The sequence below is a fragment of the Dysidea avara genome, chromosome 3, assembly GCF_963678975.1.
Source record: "Dysidea avara chromosome 3, odDysAvar1.4, whole genome shotgun sequence".
Lineage (NCBI taxonomy): Eukaryota > Metazoa > Porifera > Demospongiae > Dictyoceratida > Dysideidae > Dysidea > Dysidea avara.
The window spans coordinates 3,700,322-3,720,899 of record NC_089274.1 but is presented as its reverse complement, the minus strand read 5'-3'; the positions used below and the strand labels follow the sequence as shown (position 1 = coordinate 3,720,899).

At 39.7% G+C, this 20,578-nt stretch overlaps 1 protein-coding gene across 1 annotated transcript in view; it reads right to left on the bottom strand.

Annotated features, from left to right (window-relative positions):
- The window catches only part of LOC136248936 (uncharacterized), a 43,072-nt gene that overhangs the window by 15,159 nt on the left and 7,335 nt on the right, over positions 1-20,578 (bottom strand). The window contains exons 3-5 of the mRNA XM_066040803.1: positions 19,509-19,607; positions 15,413-15,511; positions 7,834-7,932 (exon numbers count right to left, since the gene is read on the bottom strand). Coding sequence (XP_065896875.1) covers positions 7,834-7,932; positions 15,413-15,511; positions 19,509-19,607 — 297 coding nt within the window. The remainder of the gene's footprint in view (positions 1-7,833; positions 7,933-15,412; positions 15,512-19,508; positions 19,608-20,578) is intronic.

Below are 20,578 nucleotides of genomic sequence, written 5' to 3'. Positions count from 1 at the left end.
GTTACACAGCAGTATGAATCAAGAACTGTTTGAAAAGCACCTCTGCTATCAAAATAGCCACTATGACAAATACGGACGATTCCCGTTACGAAGGGAGGCCATCACGTGCTATCGCCAAATCAACACTTTTCGCTGTCAGCAAAGATGAATGGGACACAAAGGAGGACACTGGTAAGTCCATGAAGGATGCATTGCACGTACTGCGGTATGCAAAAAAGGCACCTGTCGGGCCAAAGCGACATCGAACAGTGAAAAAATCAAGCCCGTAGCCTTAGCCGTTATCAAGTTACACTTGTCTGAAGGCATCAGTCAGTCACTAGAAAATTCCATTAAATAAATTAGTTTTAAAATTCTGTAGCATCTTGTTGAAAGTGTTTCAGATCAATCTGAAAGCTTGTTTGGGCTTAGTTTTACCTAACCAATACTGCCTCATCGTCGTCAGGGGAAATTGAGGCTGTTTTTTGGGTGATATTGTTTTGTGGGCCACGCCTACTCCTTTGTGGTCCCTATTATACAGTTACTATCGTACTGCATGATACCCCACTCAGGGTTCTCAATGTCTTGTCTTGCATATTGCAAGCACATACAGCTAACTGTAGTCTAGTTTTAGTGGTTTAAAATGGTGTAAGTTCATAATTAAATGTAGTTTTCCACAAATATGTGCAGCTTGGTAGATAGCATGTGTATTGGTAAGGATTTATCTGGTCAACTCAAATTTGACACTTTTGATTTGTAATTGATTTTTTTTGTGTGTGTTGGGACATGGCAGGCTATTACATGTACCCATGTGCACTATCATGTAATGTGTGTGTGTGTGTGATGTAATAATTATTCGTAAAAAAATTTCCAAGAATTAACACATGAGTGAAATAGACAGGTCTGCTCTCCAAATATCAAATATTGTGCAGTAAGTTGTGATCAATTCTGCATGTGTATGTGTGTGTGTGTGCGTGTGCGTGCGTGTGCATATGCGTGTGTGTGTGTGTGCGTGTGTGTGTTTAACAAGTTATTTTTGAAGAAGGAAATTTTCAAAGAGCCACTAAAAATTTTTGAGGTTTTATTTTTGTACAAGTCATGTATGAAGCTGCCTATGTAATGACAAAACTACAACTCAAAAGTTGCTGGATCTAGTTTTGAAGAAGGATGATGACACTGAGATGTCACTGAAGAACTTGAAATAAAACTTGAACTTGTGGAGGAAGCTGCCTTCCATGCAAACCCTCCAGTGTCAACTGGTAGACTTGATAATAATGAATCAATAATACCAGTTGATGAGCACAATAGAAATAATACTGAAGACCAAGGATGCAGCAGTAACCCAGACTATAGCACACTTGTGGAAAACCAGAAATTTGAAATGGATTGAGAGTGGGTAAAGACTAGCCGTTCTCGTGTACTACTAGGAAGATTTTAAATGGAGAAGAGCTGGATGATGTCATTATAAACTATGCACAGGAATTATCCAACAACAAAAAAAAGAAGAAGCAAAGAAGCAAATTTCCCGACATCAATGACTTACAGAATATGGTTCTGTAAGCAAAGAAGCACAATGATGTAGGTGGATAGCAATGTTTACAATTAGTTACAAACAATTCATTCATGTGGTATAACCACTGGATTGCATCAAGAAGGATTAGGCGGTATATGACTCCCTATATGACAACATTAATGACAGAACCCATGTAGTCTTGTGTGGCCAGACTGCTTTTTTGGCCCTAACACAAAAGAAAAAAGCGATTTGGCCATGTGAGACTAGAACCCATGAACTGTTTGGAGTCTCCACTAAACATGATGCTGTCAAGGTTTATAAGCAACAGGGTGTCAGAGACTGTGGACTCTTTACCACTGCATTTGCCAAAAGCCATTTGTTTTCGGCAGGGTCTCTGTAAACCATTCCAGCAGGAAGCAATGCAGCTGCATTTATTACAATGTTTTGAAAGAGCATTTATTTCCCTTTCCCTTTAGCATTTTTGCAAGAAAGAGTGCAGAGAGTGTGTCAGGAGGAGGGGGTAAATTCACCTGTATGTTTTTAAAAATGTCGGTCTTAGTAGTAGTATCACATAGAGAAATAATTCAATTTAGTATTAGTGTTTGGTAGTTAGAGTTTTTAAAGTGGTGGAAGCTGAATTACAGCTGGACTCTGCTTTAGGAGCTGGCTATGCAGCCAAGTAGTGCACATAAGGCTATATATAAATAATTAGCATTCTTTCAATGCCTACGTTCTGACAAGTCAGAGGATTAGCTGGCAGATGTACCATAAAACGATTAACACTGATCATACAATAGCTATCACATCAACATTTTTACAGTATACCTTTGAGAGGGGTAAGCAAAAAGAGTACTTTCTGTACACTTGTGAAAATGTTGAAATTTATGGATGACTCCTTAGCATATGGTACAGGTTAGAATATAAATAAGTTGATCACTGTTGTAATGTTACATAATCAAGACACACGATAGTGTGTCGTGCGGCCCAAGAAGCTGGTGCGCTACACCGTGGGCATATTGACAGGAAGAAAGAAAACGTCATTTTCACACCTTTGTATTGCGGTGATCTCTTATCCGATTGTAACCAAATTTGCTGCAGAGTTGCCCGCCAACTAGGTGCGTCTACATTCCAAATTTGAAGGAAATTGCTCAAGCCATTTCCGAGATACGAGCAAAGTTTCGGCTTTTTTTCTTCATTTTATTTTCTTCTTTGTCTTTTTGCACACTTGCAAAAATTGCTATAAAACACAAGCGCGTACTCTGATTGCCTTCAAATTTGGCACACAGAAAGGGAGTCCAAAGGTGAATCCTATTATCCAATTTGGTGCAAATCTGATGACCAGTTCAGGATTTATGACCAATTATTTGCATAAAACAAGATTGATTTGTTATCATGCCTACAGGGTAAACCGCTTCATGGAATGAGCTGAAAATCGGTTTGTGGATAGATCAACTATTGTAGGAGTGCCTTTTGGTGGTTTGAAAGCAATCGAAATAAAGATCACGGATATATGACACGAAACCGAAGGTGTGTAACAATTGCACGATCGAGATTCGTGAATAAAAATACCAAGAATTTGCAGGAAAACCGCTTTGAGCAGTGAGCTGAAAATCGGTGTGTAGCTGGAATACTCATCCTAGAAAGTCCTTGCAGTAGTACAGAAGAATCAGATTACAAACCACTGTGTTATGATTTGAAAGCCAACTCCATGTAGCAAATGCGAGATAGAGATACTCTAATAGAACAGTCACCCTAATAGAGCATTCAGCTTACTCCATTATAGAGTTCTATTACATTGCAAGTTATTCTGTAGGGAGTTCAGCTGCAAACAGTTACTCTTATAGACAGTTCAACTGGAAGCAAGTCACCCTGTGGAGAGTTAAGCTACAAATATATCACTGTAGAGATTCAGAACATTACAAGTCACACTGAAGAGAGTTCAGCTATAAACAAGTCAAGTTCAGCCACAAACAAATCAACGAGATCAGCTACAAACAAATCACCCTGTAGAGAGATCAGCTACAAACAAATCACCCTGTAGAGAGATCAGCTAGAAACTAGACACAATGTAAGGAGTTCAGCTACAAGCATATCACCCTTTAGAGAGTTCAGCTACAAACAAATCAAGCTGCAGAGAGATCAGCTACAAAAAAGTGCCTTGTACAGAGTTCAGTTACAAACAAATTACCCTGTAGAGAGATCAGCTAGAAGAATTCACCTTGTAGAGAGTTCAGCTACAAAGAAACCACCATGTAGAGAGTTCAGTTACAAACAAATCGCCCTGTACAAAGATCAGCTAGAAGAAGTTACCTTGTAGAGAGTTCAGCTACAAAGAAACCATTTTGTAAAGAGCTCAGCTGACTACAAACAAATCACCTGTACAGAATTCAGCTACAAACAAATCACCCTGTAGAGAGATCAGCTAGAAGAAGTTACCTTGTAGATAGTTCAGCTACAAACAATTCACCCTGTACAGAGATCAGTTAGAAGAAGTTTCCTTGTAGAGAGTTCAGCTACAAACAAATCACCCTGTAGAAAGATCAGCTAGAAGAAGTCACCTTGTAGAGATTTCAGCTACAAAGAAACCACTGTGTAGAGAGTTCAGCTGCAAACAAATCACCCTGTAGAAAGTTCAGCTGCAAACAAATCGCCCTGTAGAAAGATAGCTAGAAGAAGTTACCTTGTAGAGAGTTCAGCTACAAAGAAACCATTCTGTAAAGAACTAAGCTGCAAACGCAAATCACCTGTACAGAATTCAGCTACAAACAAATCAACCTGTAGAGAGATCAGCTAGAAGAAGAGTTACCTTGTAGATAGTTCAGCTACACCCTGTAGAGAGATCAGCTAGAAGTCACCTTGTAGAGTGTTAAGTTACAAAGAAACCACCATGCAGAGAGTTCTGTAATAAATATATATATACGTATGTATTATATATTTAATTTGTACATTTACTGATAAATTCAGAAATATTTAAAGTATTTAACATCTGCTTCATCTTCTCTTCTTCCTGTGGTAAAGAAAAAATGATAGGTTAAAAAAGCCCCAAAGCCGGCCTATGGCCGGCTTTGGGGTATACAAACACAAAAAGAAGTGAAATCTAATCCAAAACAGCCAAGCTGTAAAAAAGAGTGCAGCCCTCAAAAAGGCTATGGTGACAAAAGATGTGAAATCCAAGGTGGAGGCCAAGAAATGGTTGTGATGGTAGGTTAATGGTAAAAATTTTAATAACAACAATTCAGGTGAATTTTGTGCCAAGACCAAGCAGCACCAAAATTCACCTGCATTGTCGTTATTAAAATTTTTACCATTAACCTACCATCACAGCCATTTCTTGGCCGCCACCTTGGATTTCACATCTTTTTTCACCATAGCCTTTTTGAGGGCCGCACTCTTTTTTTACAGCTTGGCTGTTTTGGATTAGATATATATATATAATAACTAGACAGGTTGTCTGTGGCATTATTACACTATGCAATTATGGTGAATGGTGAGTATTGTAATTGTATTCATTCTATTCTAGAACTGTCGTAGTTCTTTTGTGGTTATATGCATGAATGCAGTTTAGAAGGTACTTAGTTGCTGGTTGTCAGATTGATGACTGCACTTTACAACAATTAAATATACTTTGAGGTCAATGCAGCTAATGATTATTCTAGAAATGCTGAAGTCAATCCTAAAATAATGTTCCAATTATATAGTTCAAGAACCTGGATCTATTTTTTTGCTAATGAGACATTACTCTGTAAATACTGATAGGCATTAACAAGCCATTCAGCATCAAGTGGCTTAAGTACACAGGAGTGAAATGTCCTGGCCAGTAAAGCCTTTTTATCTCCTGTGAATACCAAAATCTGAAACTTTTTCTCAAGAAATCTTTAACAGCCTTATTGACAGACAAGTCCATTGGTTATAGTTGGTCTGTGCAATTCACTGGTACCTTAACAACAATGATATTATTATGCATGGTTGGGGTGAATTGCCATTTGAATTCATCACAGATTACTAGAATGTGTGAGTAAGTTGAAGCTTCAAATATTTTTGCTTAGCTGCAACGTAAGGAATAATTATTTTACTTTCATCTTGTTGCTTGTTCAGTGGTTTGGAGTAAACATAACATTCTAGTCGTCTGGAAAGGCATATCTTGGTAAACAGGTTTGTGTCTTTCCTTGATAAATTAATTGTAAGGGTAAAATTAACCGGCAAGGCTAGCACAAAAGACAGCTATGATTTGTCATTAATCATTAAACCCAGCAACTTCTATCCTTTTTGACTCTTTTTCTTCCACCATCCATGGTGACCCTGGAACAACATTAATTCCAGTGTGGTCCCAGTTGAAAACAAGTTCTGGAGGGACCTTGTCCATTTCCACAATTACATTAATATCCAAGAGATACTCCTCTTTTAGCTCAGCAAAACATAATGGATCCATTTTTGTAGCTGTTGATGCTTTCCTTTTGACAAGACACATATGATCAAGCAATAGTAGAGCAGTTAAGTGAAAAAAATTGTTCACTTTTTGATAAAAGCACCAAATGTTTGCTTAAGTCATATTGTTTCATATTAGATACGGTGCCACAATTACCAATCATATCACACTCAAAGAACCTAAATAGTAAACTCAATAAAATTTTATTAGAGAAGCCATAAAGTGCTCTGAGCTGGCTTAATAGTAAATATACTGAAACTTTGCATCGTCATATTCAAAAGCTGATCAAGGGAGGTGCCCATTCAGGTCATTAGCTTGCCATGTTAAGAAGCAAGGAGGGTCATTGTATATGAAGTCATAAATGTACAATATATTATTTCTATTGGATCATACCTGTACTTTTAATACTGAAATAGCTATTGACTCCATTACCTGTACTTTTAACACTGAAATAGCTATTGGCTCCATTAACAGTGTTTAAAAACAGGTACGTTCATACTAATTATACAAAGCAAAGATTTTGGATGCACTTCTATGTTTTCCTGACCAGCTAGAAATGGGGCTACCTTAAATCAGGAAAAATTCGCCATCAAAGAATTTTCGTCGCTGACTGTATTGACAAAAATTAAAGTGACGAATTATTTTAAACTGTTATATGGATAATTCGTGCATACAAATATTAACGTATAGCTAGATACCATCAAAAAATTTTCGTTGATTATGCTAGCAATGAAAATATGTCTTTAGCATTGAAATTCTAATAGACAAAAATTTTCTACACCGAAATTTTCCTGATTTACAGTATAACAAATGATTTAGTATACCCAAGAGTACATAATAATAGAAGAGGGAGGAGAGTGTCTAACTCTCAATATAATCCATACAAACACACTGTGCTCAAACCCTCCTACTTCAATCCATAAAACTTCTAGTAATAAATCAATACCTTTAAGTGAACAGATGACTGTTGATATTTCCTAATTGAAGCAGTAGAAGTGCTACAACCTCCTTCATAGAGCAAGCCATTTGTCACCTTTGGTGGCTATAGTTGATTGCGCAAGGTCTGAGCGCAGTGAGTTTGGTGAATCCACTGAAGTTAGACGCTCTCCTCCCTACTCTATTATTATGTACTCTTGGTATACCTTACTCAACTTCCACAGAAAATTTGGTGCTTTTATCACAAAGTGAACAATTTCATCAAAATTTGTTGCTTAGCTGCTCTACTAAAGGATTTGGCCCAGTATCTTGTTAGATTGATAGGCCCTCCAGATGTCTTATCTCTGTCCTTGTCATCCAAAAGCTTCTTGTTGTGGGTCCTCACTATAACCTCACCAGTTGCCAAAACCATTGTAGTGGTGACCATTCCTCCAGTGCTATGCATAAGATTGCATCAGATTATCCAGTGGAATGCCATATACTTTCCTCTGCTTCATTTGCATGGAGCCAATATTTTTGGTGGCCAGTTCAACGCTGTCATTAGCTGCTTCTATAGTCTCTGCTGACACTTCCATAGACAATGGTCTATTAGGATCAGGAAGCTTGCTTGATATCTTAATGTAGCAATGCAACAACATAGTAGTAGCTACATGTGCCGGTAGCACGATCGATCAAATTAGCTATTCCGTAATCAATTGTGGTAGCTGGTTAAAAATAAATATTCGAAGAATTTAGTTTTTGAAGAACCCAGGGTTTTCTTAAAATTCAAAAATAAAACTCACTCAAAAATAACCTGTTATTCACTAGGTAGTAGTAGTAATTAACTGTGAATCAAGATGTACTGTGACAGCTATGTATGTCATGGTCACCAACTATAACAACGAGTATAGCAATACAACTTCAATGCAGTATATATACACATCCAGTACTGATGTAACGTGACTACTTTTCATGTAATATTATTGTATACCATTTCACTCACATTGTCTACACAATCTATCTTTGATCCCTTGTTTAATAGGAGCTCTATAGCCTTAATGTGCCCATTGAGTGAAGCAAGATGAAGTGGAGTACTTCCAGCCTACAAGAACACAACCCATACGTATGTGACCAGATTTTGGAAAACTAACACTTAATAGTTTTGAGACAGATAGTTTTAAAGACTTCAACCCACTGTAGTTTGCCAAACCTAGCCGCAAAAAAATTTACCACAATTACACCTCAGAGATATTTGCGTTCTAAGACAACACAATGGTGGAAAAGTCTTCCTGAAGATCAGGTAATGGCACAGAATTTTTCCTCCACTTTTATAGCGAGTATAAATTATGATTCCATGTTGTGCTTGTATTGTATGGTAAATGTACATATGTATGTATGTATCTTATGTAGTGTGCTTGTGTATGTGTTTGTAAGCTTGTATGTGTGTTCCTCTGCCAGGGAAGAGCGGCTATGCATGCCAACTGGCTTGAGTTTAAATTATTAATCAATTAATCAATCAACCTCTTGGAGCATCCCCAGTACAAATGGCTGACCATAGTTTTAAATAATGACACAATAACATGGTAGACATCTGATACATGCAGGGCTGTCCATGCCTATACCTTCATTAGCTGCCAGGCCAAAGCCTTTACAAGGCCCAAATGCCTCTGCTTGAAATTAATAGCTTGATGGTGTATTTACCAAGCTGTTGTACGTAGTAACAAGAGAGTCACAGAGTTACGGCAGACTAGCATAGAGCTGGTATGTTTAGCCGCTCCTATTCTTATTGTGTTACAGTTCCTAATTTTTGGTAAGAATTATTGAGGATAGGAGACACTAGTGATGTGTGAGACAGCAGGATTTTGATTTGAATGTTTATTTACATGCATTTATAATTATGTCTGATTAAAAAATATATACAATGGAATTTGGCAATTGTGAGCATGATAAAATTGACAATAGTCTTGTGCCATGGTGTAGGAAATGATTGAACACTTATGTATTGTGGTATTGTAATAGGAACATTAATTAGAATTTGTATGATCACGTGCGTGTTATAGTGTGCTGTGCGTGTAGCGTGTCATTTGTATCCTGTCAATCACGCTAGATCGAGTCGTTCTTCCCTGGTGTGCGAACCTTATCCCCGTCGTCAAGACATACTTTTGGTGCTGTGACGTACTACGGTCCGTTATTCTAACCCCAGTCTCAGAAGTCGTTGTACCGTGGCAATTCTAATTAACGGTACCCCCAAAGGCAAGCTCAGTGTCTACTGTGCACATTTGTTTGTTGCTGTTGTTTTAGCGGACCGATGGAAGAACTCACTCGACTACAAGCCTCGCGTAAGGCGTTCAAGGGACATGTCACCCGACTACACAGTAAGATCGACGAACTAATGAACTCAGAATTTGACGATTACACGATCACATCTCTGACCACTGCCGTCGAGCAAATCAAGAAGAAGGGTGAAAAGATAGCTCAAGTAGATGAAAAGATCGCTACATTGATCGAAGATGCAACGGAACTCGAAGTAGCCATACTTGATGCAGAGGAGTTTCAGGATGATATCATTGACAAAATTACCAGAGCTCAAAGATACATAGAGTTAACCACAGCAAAGAAGTCCCAAAGATCGCCATCACCACCAAATACTACTCCACAGTCAAACCCTAGTAACTCTCAGTTGGAGAGTGCAACTGCTCAGCTGGAAGATATACATCTAACTCAGTCAAGTACAGTGGAATCAGAACTGGTGAGCACTGTAACAGCATTTAGTGATAATAGACCATCAACTGTGCCATCAAGCACTATCACCCCTGCAGTAAATTCATATGTTACTACAAGCAATATCACTGAGACATGCAGTGCACAAGTCATAGTGCCCACCCTCCCAATGTTACCCAAGATACATAATACTAACATGGGGCCACCTCCGTTGATATCAGCAGCTCCACAATATGCAGATAGTATATCTCCACAAAGGCCAATCACCTCAACCTTATTTGGACCTCAGAACTTGTATGAGCCACCAATTAACATGCAAAACCAGATTAGTGCTGGGTCAACCTCATCAGCCCCTAGAAGTGTGTATGAGCCATTTGCTACAGTTGGCCACAACTTTGCAGCTTCAGTGACACCAATGAACCACAATGCTCCATCACACCAGTCTCAGATGTTTGCTACCAGTCGTCTCCCAAAGCTGACCTTGCCAACATTCTCTGGAGACCCCCTTACCTGGCAAACATTTTGGGACTCCTTTTATGTGGCAATACATGCTAATCCTAACTTGTGTGGCATTCAAAAATTCAGTTATCTCAAGGCACAGCTTGAAGGAGATGCTGCCAGAACCATTGCTGGCCTCCCCCTCACTGATTCAAACTACAACCATGCAATTTCCTTGCTTGAAGATTGTTATGGCCAGAATCACAAGATCATACTTGCTCACATGCAAGCTCTCTTGGAGATGTCCTCTCCTTCAAATAATCTTACCAGCCTACGAATTTTTTATGATTCCGTAGAGAGCTACATCCGAGGACTGTCATCACTCGGCAAATCCGAACAATCATATGGCGACTTACTAATTCCGATCATTATGGGAAAGCTATCTGTGGATATCCAGCGGAACTTAGCACGGGAGCACTCAAACTCTCCATGGAATCTTCCTGATTTAATGGCAGGTATCCAAAAAGAGATTAGGATACTTGAATCTGGACTGTATGACCCACATAAGACTATGCCGAAGTCAACAGCAGCTGCATTACATTTAGGTTCTCCAGATCAAACTGGCAAGAAACAAGTTCACTCTGATAGTAAAAGGAAACAGCAATGTGTGTTTTGTAAGAAGGCTCATTTTCCACATAATTGTGATGTGGTAACTGATTGCCAGAAGCGGTTTGACATCGTCAAAGGAAGTAACTTGTGCTTCAACTGTCTGGCCCATCATAGGGTCTCCCAATGTCCATCTAAATTCCGATGCAGAAAGTGCAAGAAAAAGCACCATACCAGCCTTTGTAACAGTGAAGTGAAGACCAAGCCTGACGAATCAAATTCTGACAGAATGACATCTGATGCCACGCCCACAACCACTGCTGGACTATTAACACCGACATCACAGGCTCCTGAGAACGTCAATTGTTTACTGAAAACTGCAGTGGCTCCCATCATTGCTGGTAACATCAAAGCTCAAGCAAATATCCTTTCGATGAGGGAGCACAACGATCATTTATTTCAGCCGACATGGCTAGTGAGTTACAAATTACCCCCACATCCACAGTTGATATCGGTGTAGCATCCTTTGGCACTACAGCCACATCTAATCAGACACTTGGAATAGCTACAGTGGAAGTGCAGACAGCATCTGGTGAGCTAATTCCTATATCTGTTCTAATTGTTCCGTCAATTGCAGCTCCCATCCAGAATTTAGTGTCCACTGCTGTCTACACCATGCCACACTTACAGGGCCTAAAGCTTGCTCATCCAGTTACCTGTGGAAGGAATTTCACCATTTCTCTATTAATTGGAACAGATTTCTATTGGAGCTTTGTTGAAGACCACATTGTCAGAGGCAAAGGCCCCACTGCCCAGCAGTCCAAACTCGGGTACTTGTTATCTGGGCCACTACCAATTGCACTATTTGAATGTACATCATCTGCCCTCCTCCAACTCACATCAACCATGACCACACAGGAGTTAAAGGTACCCAACATTGAGCAATTTTGGTCAATTGAGGCAGTTGGAACAGAAGCCAACACATCTCCAGATCTGACATTTCTTCAACAGTACCAAGAATCATCCATCTCACAAACAAGTGAAGGCATCTACATTGCAAAGTTTCCATGGAAAGTCAACAAACCTGACCTCCCATCTAATTTTGCCACCTGCAAAGGAAGAACTCTTACCCTATTGAACAAGTTGAGAAAGTCTCCTGAACTTCTACAACTGTATGATGGTATCATGAAAGAGCAAGAGCAGAGAGGATTTATTGAGAGAGTGGACAATGATACTGCCGATAATGTGCACTACTTGCCACATCACCCAGTTAAGAAGGATTCGGTGACCACTCCAATCAGAATTGTATATGATTGTAGCTGTCGTGGAAGTGGTAAGTCAGCCAGTTTGAATGACTGTCTCACAGTAGGACCCCCATTTTTGAACAATCTCTGTGCCATCCTACTGCGTTTTTGTATTCATGCCTTCGCCCTCTCTACTGACATAGAAAAGGCATTCCTCCATGTCAAGCTGCACCCATCAGATAGAGACTTTACCAGATTCCTGTGGCCATCAGATCCCCAGAGTGCTGATAATGAATTCCAATCTTACCGTTTTACAGTGGTTCCATTTGGAGCCTCCAGCTCCCCTTTCATGCTTGGAGCAGTGCTGAATCTACACTTGTCAAAATTCCCCGATGAAGTGGCAAAAGACATGCAAGACAATATCTACGTAGACAACATTCTGTCTGGGTGCAGTACTGAAGAAGAACTCCTAACATACTACTCACAATCGCGAGATCTGATGAATCAAGCCAAGTTCAACCTCAGGTCATGGTCGACAAACGGCAAACACCTCCAGGAAATTACAAGACAAGACAAAACCAGCGATCCAAACACTACCGTAGGAATCCTGGGGTTACGATGGAACACAGCTACAGACATGATTTCACTTTCTGCAAGAAAGCTTCCTGCTGTAAACACATATGTAACTAAGAGAGACGTACTGCAGGCCTCATCCCAAATCTTCGACCCTTTAGGGTGGATGACCCCAGTGACAGTGAAGGCCAAGATACTGCTACAAGAAATTTGGCAGACCAAACTCACATGGGATGAGCCTCTCCCAGACACAATCAAAGACCGGTGGACAGCCACTCTAGTTGAGTTAAGAGAACTACCAAACCTGCTAATACCAAGACTATACTTTCTACACAACCACCCAGGTACACAAATTGATAACATTTTTGTGTTTGCAGATGCCAGTACAAAGGCCTATGGAGCTGTGGTGTACCTCAGCAGTAACAACCGTGTTTGTCTTGCCATGTCAAAGAACCGTGTAGCTCCTATCAGATCCACTACATTACCAAGATTAGAGCTTATGGCAGCTGTTACTGCCACTAGACTGACTGAATTTGTCTGCTCTTCAATTCCACAGGAGAAACAATTGGGAGTGTACTTCTGGACTGATAGTCAGATTGTCCTTCACTGGATACACAAGGGCACCAATCCTAAGCCATTTATCGCACATCGAGTCAACAAGATCTGTAAAGCCTTTCCTGCAGCCACTTGGTCATTTACACCCTCAGGTGATAATCCAGCTGACCTTCTTACGAGAGGATTATCTACTGACCAGTTGAAGTCATCAACACTATGGACACAAGGCCCTGGATGGTTGCTCAACAGATCTGCATGGCCTACTTGGACACCTACCAGTATACTCCACATACAAGCAGAAGAAGCTTCTCCTAGTACCCCACTTGTGGCAGACACTACTGAAAGTGAGCCCTGTATACTATCCATTATAGACATATCTCGATATAGCAGCATTAATCGATTGTCGGCTGTAACTGCTTATGTTCTTAGATTTTCCAACAACCTCCACAAGCCACAGAATAAGATTTGTGGAGCCTTGTCTAGCTCTGAACTGGCTCATGCCCGACGTCATATAATTAAAGGCATACAACACATGACCTACCGTGAAGAACTAACTTATCTACTTAAGAAGCAGTCCAAATGTCCAACATTGGTGAGACAACTTTGCTTGTTCCTGGATGACAACCAGCTACTCCGTTGTGGGGGACGGATTCATAATGCTCCCACATCAGAACTTGCCAAGTTCCCAATTCTTCTGCCCATCAACTGTTCATTCACTGACCTCATTGTTATGGATACCCACACCAAGCTCCATCATGGTGGCGTGAGCATTACCGTCACAGCACTACGACAGGTGTATTGGATACCATCAGCACGTCAATATGTGAGGAAGTTATTACGACGCTGTGTGATCTGCAACAAGCTGATGGGAAAACCTTTCAGAGCTCCAGACCCACCACCACTCCCCAAGGTCCGTGTTTCTGAATCCCCTCCCTTTACAGTCACTGGGGTGGATTTTACTGGGGCACTGTATATCAAGGACAGAGAAGAAGAGACTAAGGTATACATCTGTATTTTTACATGTGCTGTCACACGTGCGGTACACATTGAAGTAGTCTGTGACCTATCTGTGCAAACCTTTTTGTTAGCCTTTCGTAGGTTCTCCAGCCGCAAGTCTCTGCCATCCACAATGATATCAGACAATGCTTCAACATTTCTGGCGGCGGCGGAGGATCTACAAAGGTTGTTTGAGTCAGAGACATTGCAGAAGGAACTAGAACAAAACAATGTAACATGGCGTTTCATCCCCAAACGGGCGCCATGGTACGGTGGCTTCTGGGAGCGAATGGTAGGTCTGACAAAGCAAGCCATCAAAAAGACACTGGGAGGAGCGTTTGTCACACTCAAGCAACTTGAGACTATTGTTACAGAGATTGAAGCCATGCTAAATGACCGACCCTTGACTTATGTCTCCCCAGACCTTTCTGACCCAGAGCCACTCACGCCTTCACACTTGTTATATGGGAGAAGAATCCGCCAAGTGCCGCATGTCTTAAACAAACCCGAAGAAGATCCAACTTATGTCAATGGTTCCAGCATGAGGGATAAGGTTGACAAACACTCAGTAGTAATACAGAAGTTTTGGAACCGTTGGAAGACCGAATATTTAACATCTCTAAGAGAATTCAACAAGATTTCAGGCCACAACAAGGAGGTAATTAAGGTGGGAGATGTTGTGATTGTGCACGACGAGAAGCCGAGAATGCAGTGGAGGCTAGCTGTTGTAGAAGGTCTCATCAAAGGAGGAGATAACTTGACCCGTGCAGCTCACATTAGAATGGAAAAACTACAAGACAACTCGCCCAATTGTCAAGTTATATCCACTGGAGGTCTCTGACCCACATCAAACAAGCTCTCAGGGATCCTCTAATAATAATTCACAAGAATCACACTCAGTAGATAAGTCCAGTGATAGATCTGCATCCTCCAGCAGTCAACGTGTCCAAAGAAAGGCTGCCTCTAAGGCATTAAGGAAGATCTCCGAATGGAGTACACTGTTAAGCCGCCCCCCGGAGGATGTAGGAAATGATTGAACACTTATGTATTGTGGTATTGTAATAGGAACATCAATTAGAATTTGTATGATCACGTGCGTGTTATAGTGTGCTGTGCGTGTAGCGTGTCATTTGTATCCTGTCAATCACGCTAGATCAAGTCGTTCTTCCCTGGTGTGCGAACCTTATCCCCGTCGTCAAGACACATGGTTCCTAGGACAGTATTTCTCCCCATTGTGGCCTCAGCAATTCGTCATGCCCTTCTCAATAATTATGGTCAATAGTGGTACATTGACTGTCTATGAGTGGTCTAGGAATGGTCTCTATACACCATAGTCAATTATACAAATAATGGTTCCATCAAAGTCTTAGTCTTTGTTCATTTATGGATACATTTCATTCTCTGTGGTATATACATGAATGCAACACAAATACACAATATATTACTTACATTAGTAATGCTGTTGAGGTCGACTACCAAATCCATTATTGCGGATATCATGCTAACGTCTCCACCATAAGCTGCATGGTGCAGTACATTCCATCCACTCTATTACAGAACAAATCACATATTACATTACTTATTATTATCAAACATGTCATCTTTAGCACCAAACAATATTAACCCAATACACTGTAATTCAGTAATCATACAAATATGCATCAAGTAAAAATTAGGGCTATGGATTTGAGTACAAATACATGCTTTTAATATTTATCTATGTAGCTACATATGTCTAAATGACTTGGATTCACTTTAGCTGCTGACTACAATAAAGTAAAGATCTACAATCATTGCCAGAACATATGTACATTCTGAATTTGTGTTTATTATGCATGAATTAATAATGTTGAATACTTATAAAGTTGAAACCATTAGTAAATGTGTAAACATTGCAAGGCGTAATACAATAAGTTACCCTAGCCCACTATATAGTCATGATAGCACAGAGCTGAACATATACCTGGTAGTGCATTGGTGTCTTGACATCACCACATCCTTAACAAGATCAGCTTTCTTGGAACACATTATTTTCTTTTTGAAGGAACCGAGTACCAGTAGCTTAATGAGATTTCACTCTACACAAGCTACTACCAGGCTACGCTGGTTGCACATGTGTCGCTACATACTGTATAATCATGTTATGTGGCCATGCATATGTGTCATTAGTAGCAACTTTAATTCATAATTCTTGATGAATCATAATCCGATTTGTGCCGAACTTCAAAACAAAAGAATTCCAGTAGTTGCTCTACTGCCATGGCAGTAGGCTGTTATTGATGCAGTGACAGGAGAACTTGAGTTGTCTCAGACACTGGGCATAGAGTATTATCACAGCAGGAGGTACACAAATATGAGATCATATACCGGAAGAAAGAGGCCAATACTAGTGAGAACATGCAACAGGGCAACGTAGCTGTAGGCCTAACTCCTGAAGCCGAGGGTCAGAAGTAGCACTAACACAGGACAGCAGACTGAGCTTTCCTCCCTGGATACATGAGTAATACTGGGACAACAAACTCCTGGGTAGTATAGTATAACTCTAAAAGCACTACGGGGCAACTTACATTATTTCTGGAGGAAACAGGACTCTAACCTTGAAATAGTCCAGCTTGAAACTGCATCTACACGCAAATGGAATCGCAGTAAAGAGATGATATAGTTCCTGTAAATCCAGAGTTTATATTCACCACGTATAGGAAGTAAGTCGGTTGCAGTTAGCAAATCAGTCAAACGATTAATCATTTGCTTACCTGCAGCCTTCTTGGTTGCACTTAAGGATACGTCAATAAGCTTTCCCAAAAATTTGGTTTGCCCCTCAGTGATCGACCGTGTTGATCCCTTGGACAAAGGTATCCCTTGAAGTAAGAGTTTGGAGCCATCAAACAAAAATGAGATGCATTTTGAGGGCTTGAAACAAATATCAATATCCGCAGCTCTAATATCCAGTGATTGCAGCTAGGGCTGAGCGATATTATCGTTTTAACGATATATCGCGATATTTTGAAAGTATAGATATTGAGAGGTTTTGTTATTAACTATCGTGATACCATTGCCTGTATATAAAAATTCATTTGTTATGCAGTACTAGGCTAAGAATCCTTGTAAGTCATAACCAGCGGAGAGGTGTGAACACCATAACATAACCTCAAAGAATGTTTTACAATAACTGTTACTATAAACAAGGATGATAAGTGGCTAGTTTGATGCTACCTTTAAAGACTTCCTGCAGGAATGCTGAGCAATACACTATGTAGCACCAGCTATAATTGACTTATTTGTAAGTATCGTGAACTATTCAGTATCGTGAATAGTGGCTTTAGTATTGATCAATGACAGAATCGCTCAACCCTAATTGCAGCACAGATTTGTGAACATCAATATATCACTTGAGAGCAAGGTAACATCATCAGCATATCCCTTGAGAGAATGTTCCATTGAATTGACAAACTTTAGAGAAGGTTTCCAATTAGGTTTAGTAGAGACAGGATTCCTATCAATGGGCACAAGCTTCCTAGCTCTTTTAGAACAGGGTTTCCATTCAATTTCATGTAGGAAAACAACGTCTGAAATAAGTTTGGTCATCATAAACAATCTTACAGGACTTGTACAAAAAATATTCATCTACGTGTGCCCTGTACCCCTCGGGAGGTTCATCATCAGATTCAGTACACTTCAGATATATGTAGGAGTCTAGAGGAGGGAGTGTCTCTAATCCCTTGATTGGAAGTTTAAAACAGTAGCCACGGATGGTTTAATGATTCAACTAATTTGAGTATAAGGTTAAAAGTTAGTAGAAATATTACAGGGGATAAAGTATCTTCTTGGAAACACCTCTCCTGAATGGTACTGGTCTTGTTTGCCAATTCTTACTTGTTATGATAACTGATACTCTTGAGTAGAAGGACTGAATATAGTGAATAAAGGGCAGTAGCACTTTAATAGCATGTAACATGTCAAAAATCAAGCGGTGTGACACAGATCCGAAAGCATTTTTTTAGTCAAGAAATGTCATCATTAGAGGCCTCTTGTTAGAAAGGGCATCCTGCATAATTGTAGAGACAGCATAAATATGTTCAAAAACACCTGACAAGCCAGTAATAAATCCCTTTTGGACACTAGGATACAAAACATCATTCGCTCTTAGGTATGCTTCAAAACGATGACTAATGATTTTGCGCAGCAGACTGATGTGAGTGCAATTAGACGAAAGTTGGAGGGGTCACTATTGTCACCAGATTTGTATTTCAGTTTGATTCTAGCAAGACCCCAACATGCTGGAGCTGTTCCAGTCTCAATGAATTTATTAAAGAGGGTTCCCAAGAAATGGTGGGGAGAGGGAAAATGGCTTAGGTAGTAATAAGTGATGCCATCAATCCCAGGCACTGATTTCTAGGAACAATGCTGCAGTGTAGAATTCATTAAGGAAGGAGTTATGCTGTCTGTATTAAAAACAGAGGCATCACACTTGGGAATTGATTCACTAACCCATAAAGGTAAATGGTCGCCATAATTAACTGTGTCATCAGAGTAAGTGTTAGTAAAGTAGGTAGTAGCGGTAGTACAGTCAAACGAAGGATCTGAGTTATCAGAGTGTTGGAACTTCTTCCCAGGGATTCTTCCAAAAATCCCATTCATTCTTACATATCTCGTTTGTTTGCTGCTGATGGCAGTAGCACCGAAGTACTTTATTATGGGCTTGAACGATGCTAATAAAATTACCAGCATCAGACTTCATACACTTATGTGAGTGGTTCTTCATTGTTGTAAGAGTCTTCAATGTAGTCTCAATTTGACACAGGTTGTGACAACCGTTGCAGTACAAGGACTTTGTGAGTCCGTATTGTAGTAGGAGATCACCCTAAATGTTAGAAAACTGTTCAGCAGCTTCTACTGGAGGTAAAACATTGCTGCCAGGGGAGCGGTGAAGCCAGGCCAATCTACCACATAAAACATCATCCAATTCAGACCAGCAACATCAACTTGTTTCTGTGTATATCAATTTTAAGTGACCGTTCTATTAGGGTATCTCCATCATGCTCTTATACATACACATGTTTGGATTTCTTACACTATAACTGTGTAGTTAATCCTTCAGTTTCTAAAAGAACTGAGCTATGATGGTAAACCCATGTACAGACTTATTACCATAAGTGATTAACCCTGTAAACATGACAACAAATTGGTATTATTTCATTTATAACTCAGTGAATGTTTATTTCTCATCTTGGTGCAGAAATGTCCCTCTTTAAGTGTACCAAATTTTAAAGCATTAAAAGTATGTATTTATATTTATGGTAGCTGTTGTAAAGTATGTGGAAAAAAAGAAAGAGAAAACAAATATAACAAAATTAATTAAAGTTTACACCGCAAAATTTGTATGTTCTATTAGAGTAATTGAGCAGGTTCTGTGACTAGAAGTAGTCAGTAATGAATCTCACATATTTTATCACACAAAGCCAATTAACCAATAATGCTTTCCCCACGCCCAGACAATATGCTACATGTACACATCACATTACACAACAGACACTACACCACTCACATCATCAACTATGTGTATATCAGCCTTGTGTTCCATCAGTTTCTGAAATACTTCTAACTGTGAATAAAGGACAGCCCATTGCAGCAGGGTCCTATTGAGCTACACAATAGTAGACAGTACACATAATATATAGGTGATAATACACAACACACAACCTTTTGTACAATTATGGCAGTCCCTCCATTATGTCACCATAAATGTTGTCCAAACGTGACTGTTCTATTTGAGTATTTTGTCAAATGTGTGCATTCTATTAGACTAAACTGAACCAAGTTCTGTACATAATGAATGTGTCAAAACTTTTTAGTTATCTGAATGCACACAGGGCCCAAAGAGTTGGGACACCACTGTATTACAATAGCTTCTCAGCTATCCACATCAAAGCATTGTTGATTAATTAGAATACAGTTCTATTAGAACAATTAACCAGACCATAATAGTATGAACCACGGTAATGGATCATAATAGAGATTGCCTATGTTTTTTTTTGTCAAAATCTTAATAGAACACTCACCTAAACATACCGTATTTGACCGGTTAATAGCCGCGGCTACTATAACTTTCAGCAAGTAAAACCCTGCGGCTACTATGCGAAGGCGGCTACTATGGGCTTGTGTGGCAGCAGCCCGTGGCATTTATACAGATTCACGAGTGACTGACCTTGTTTAATCATCTGTCAATACTGTCATTCATTCTAACTTCTCTCAAAAATGATATTTCCTGGCTTAAAACAACTCCTCTGCCTGATTTCTGCTTCAAACGTGTCTTATCAACACTTGCAACAGTACATTCAGATACAAGCCGCGGCTCTTATCTGAGGGCGGCTCTTATTACAATAATTCTAGGCTGTGGAGCGGCTACTATCTGGAGGCGGCTATTATATGAGCCGCGGCTATTAACCGGTCAAATACGGTAACCTTAGAAAGCTTCCCAATAACAAAAGAAACATTAGAAGTTAATTTGGAAGAAATATAGGTCCATTTATTAATATAGAAGGAAAAAGAACTAATAAAGGTACTTTTTCAAAGAACTGAAATGTGCCATTTTGTTTTGAAAATCTGGGGATAAAA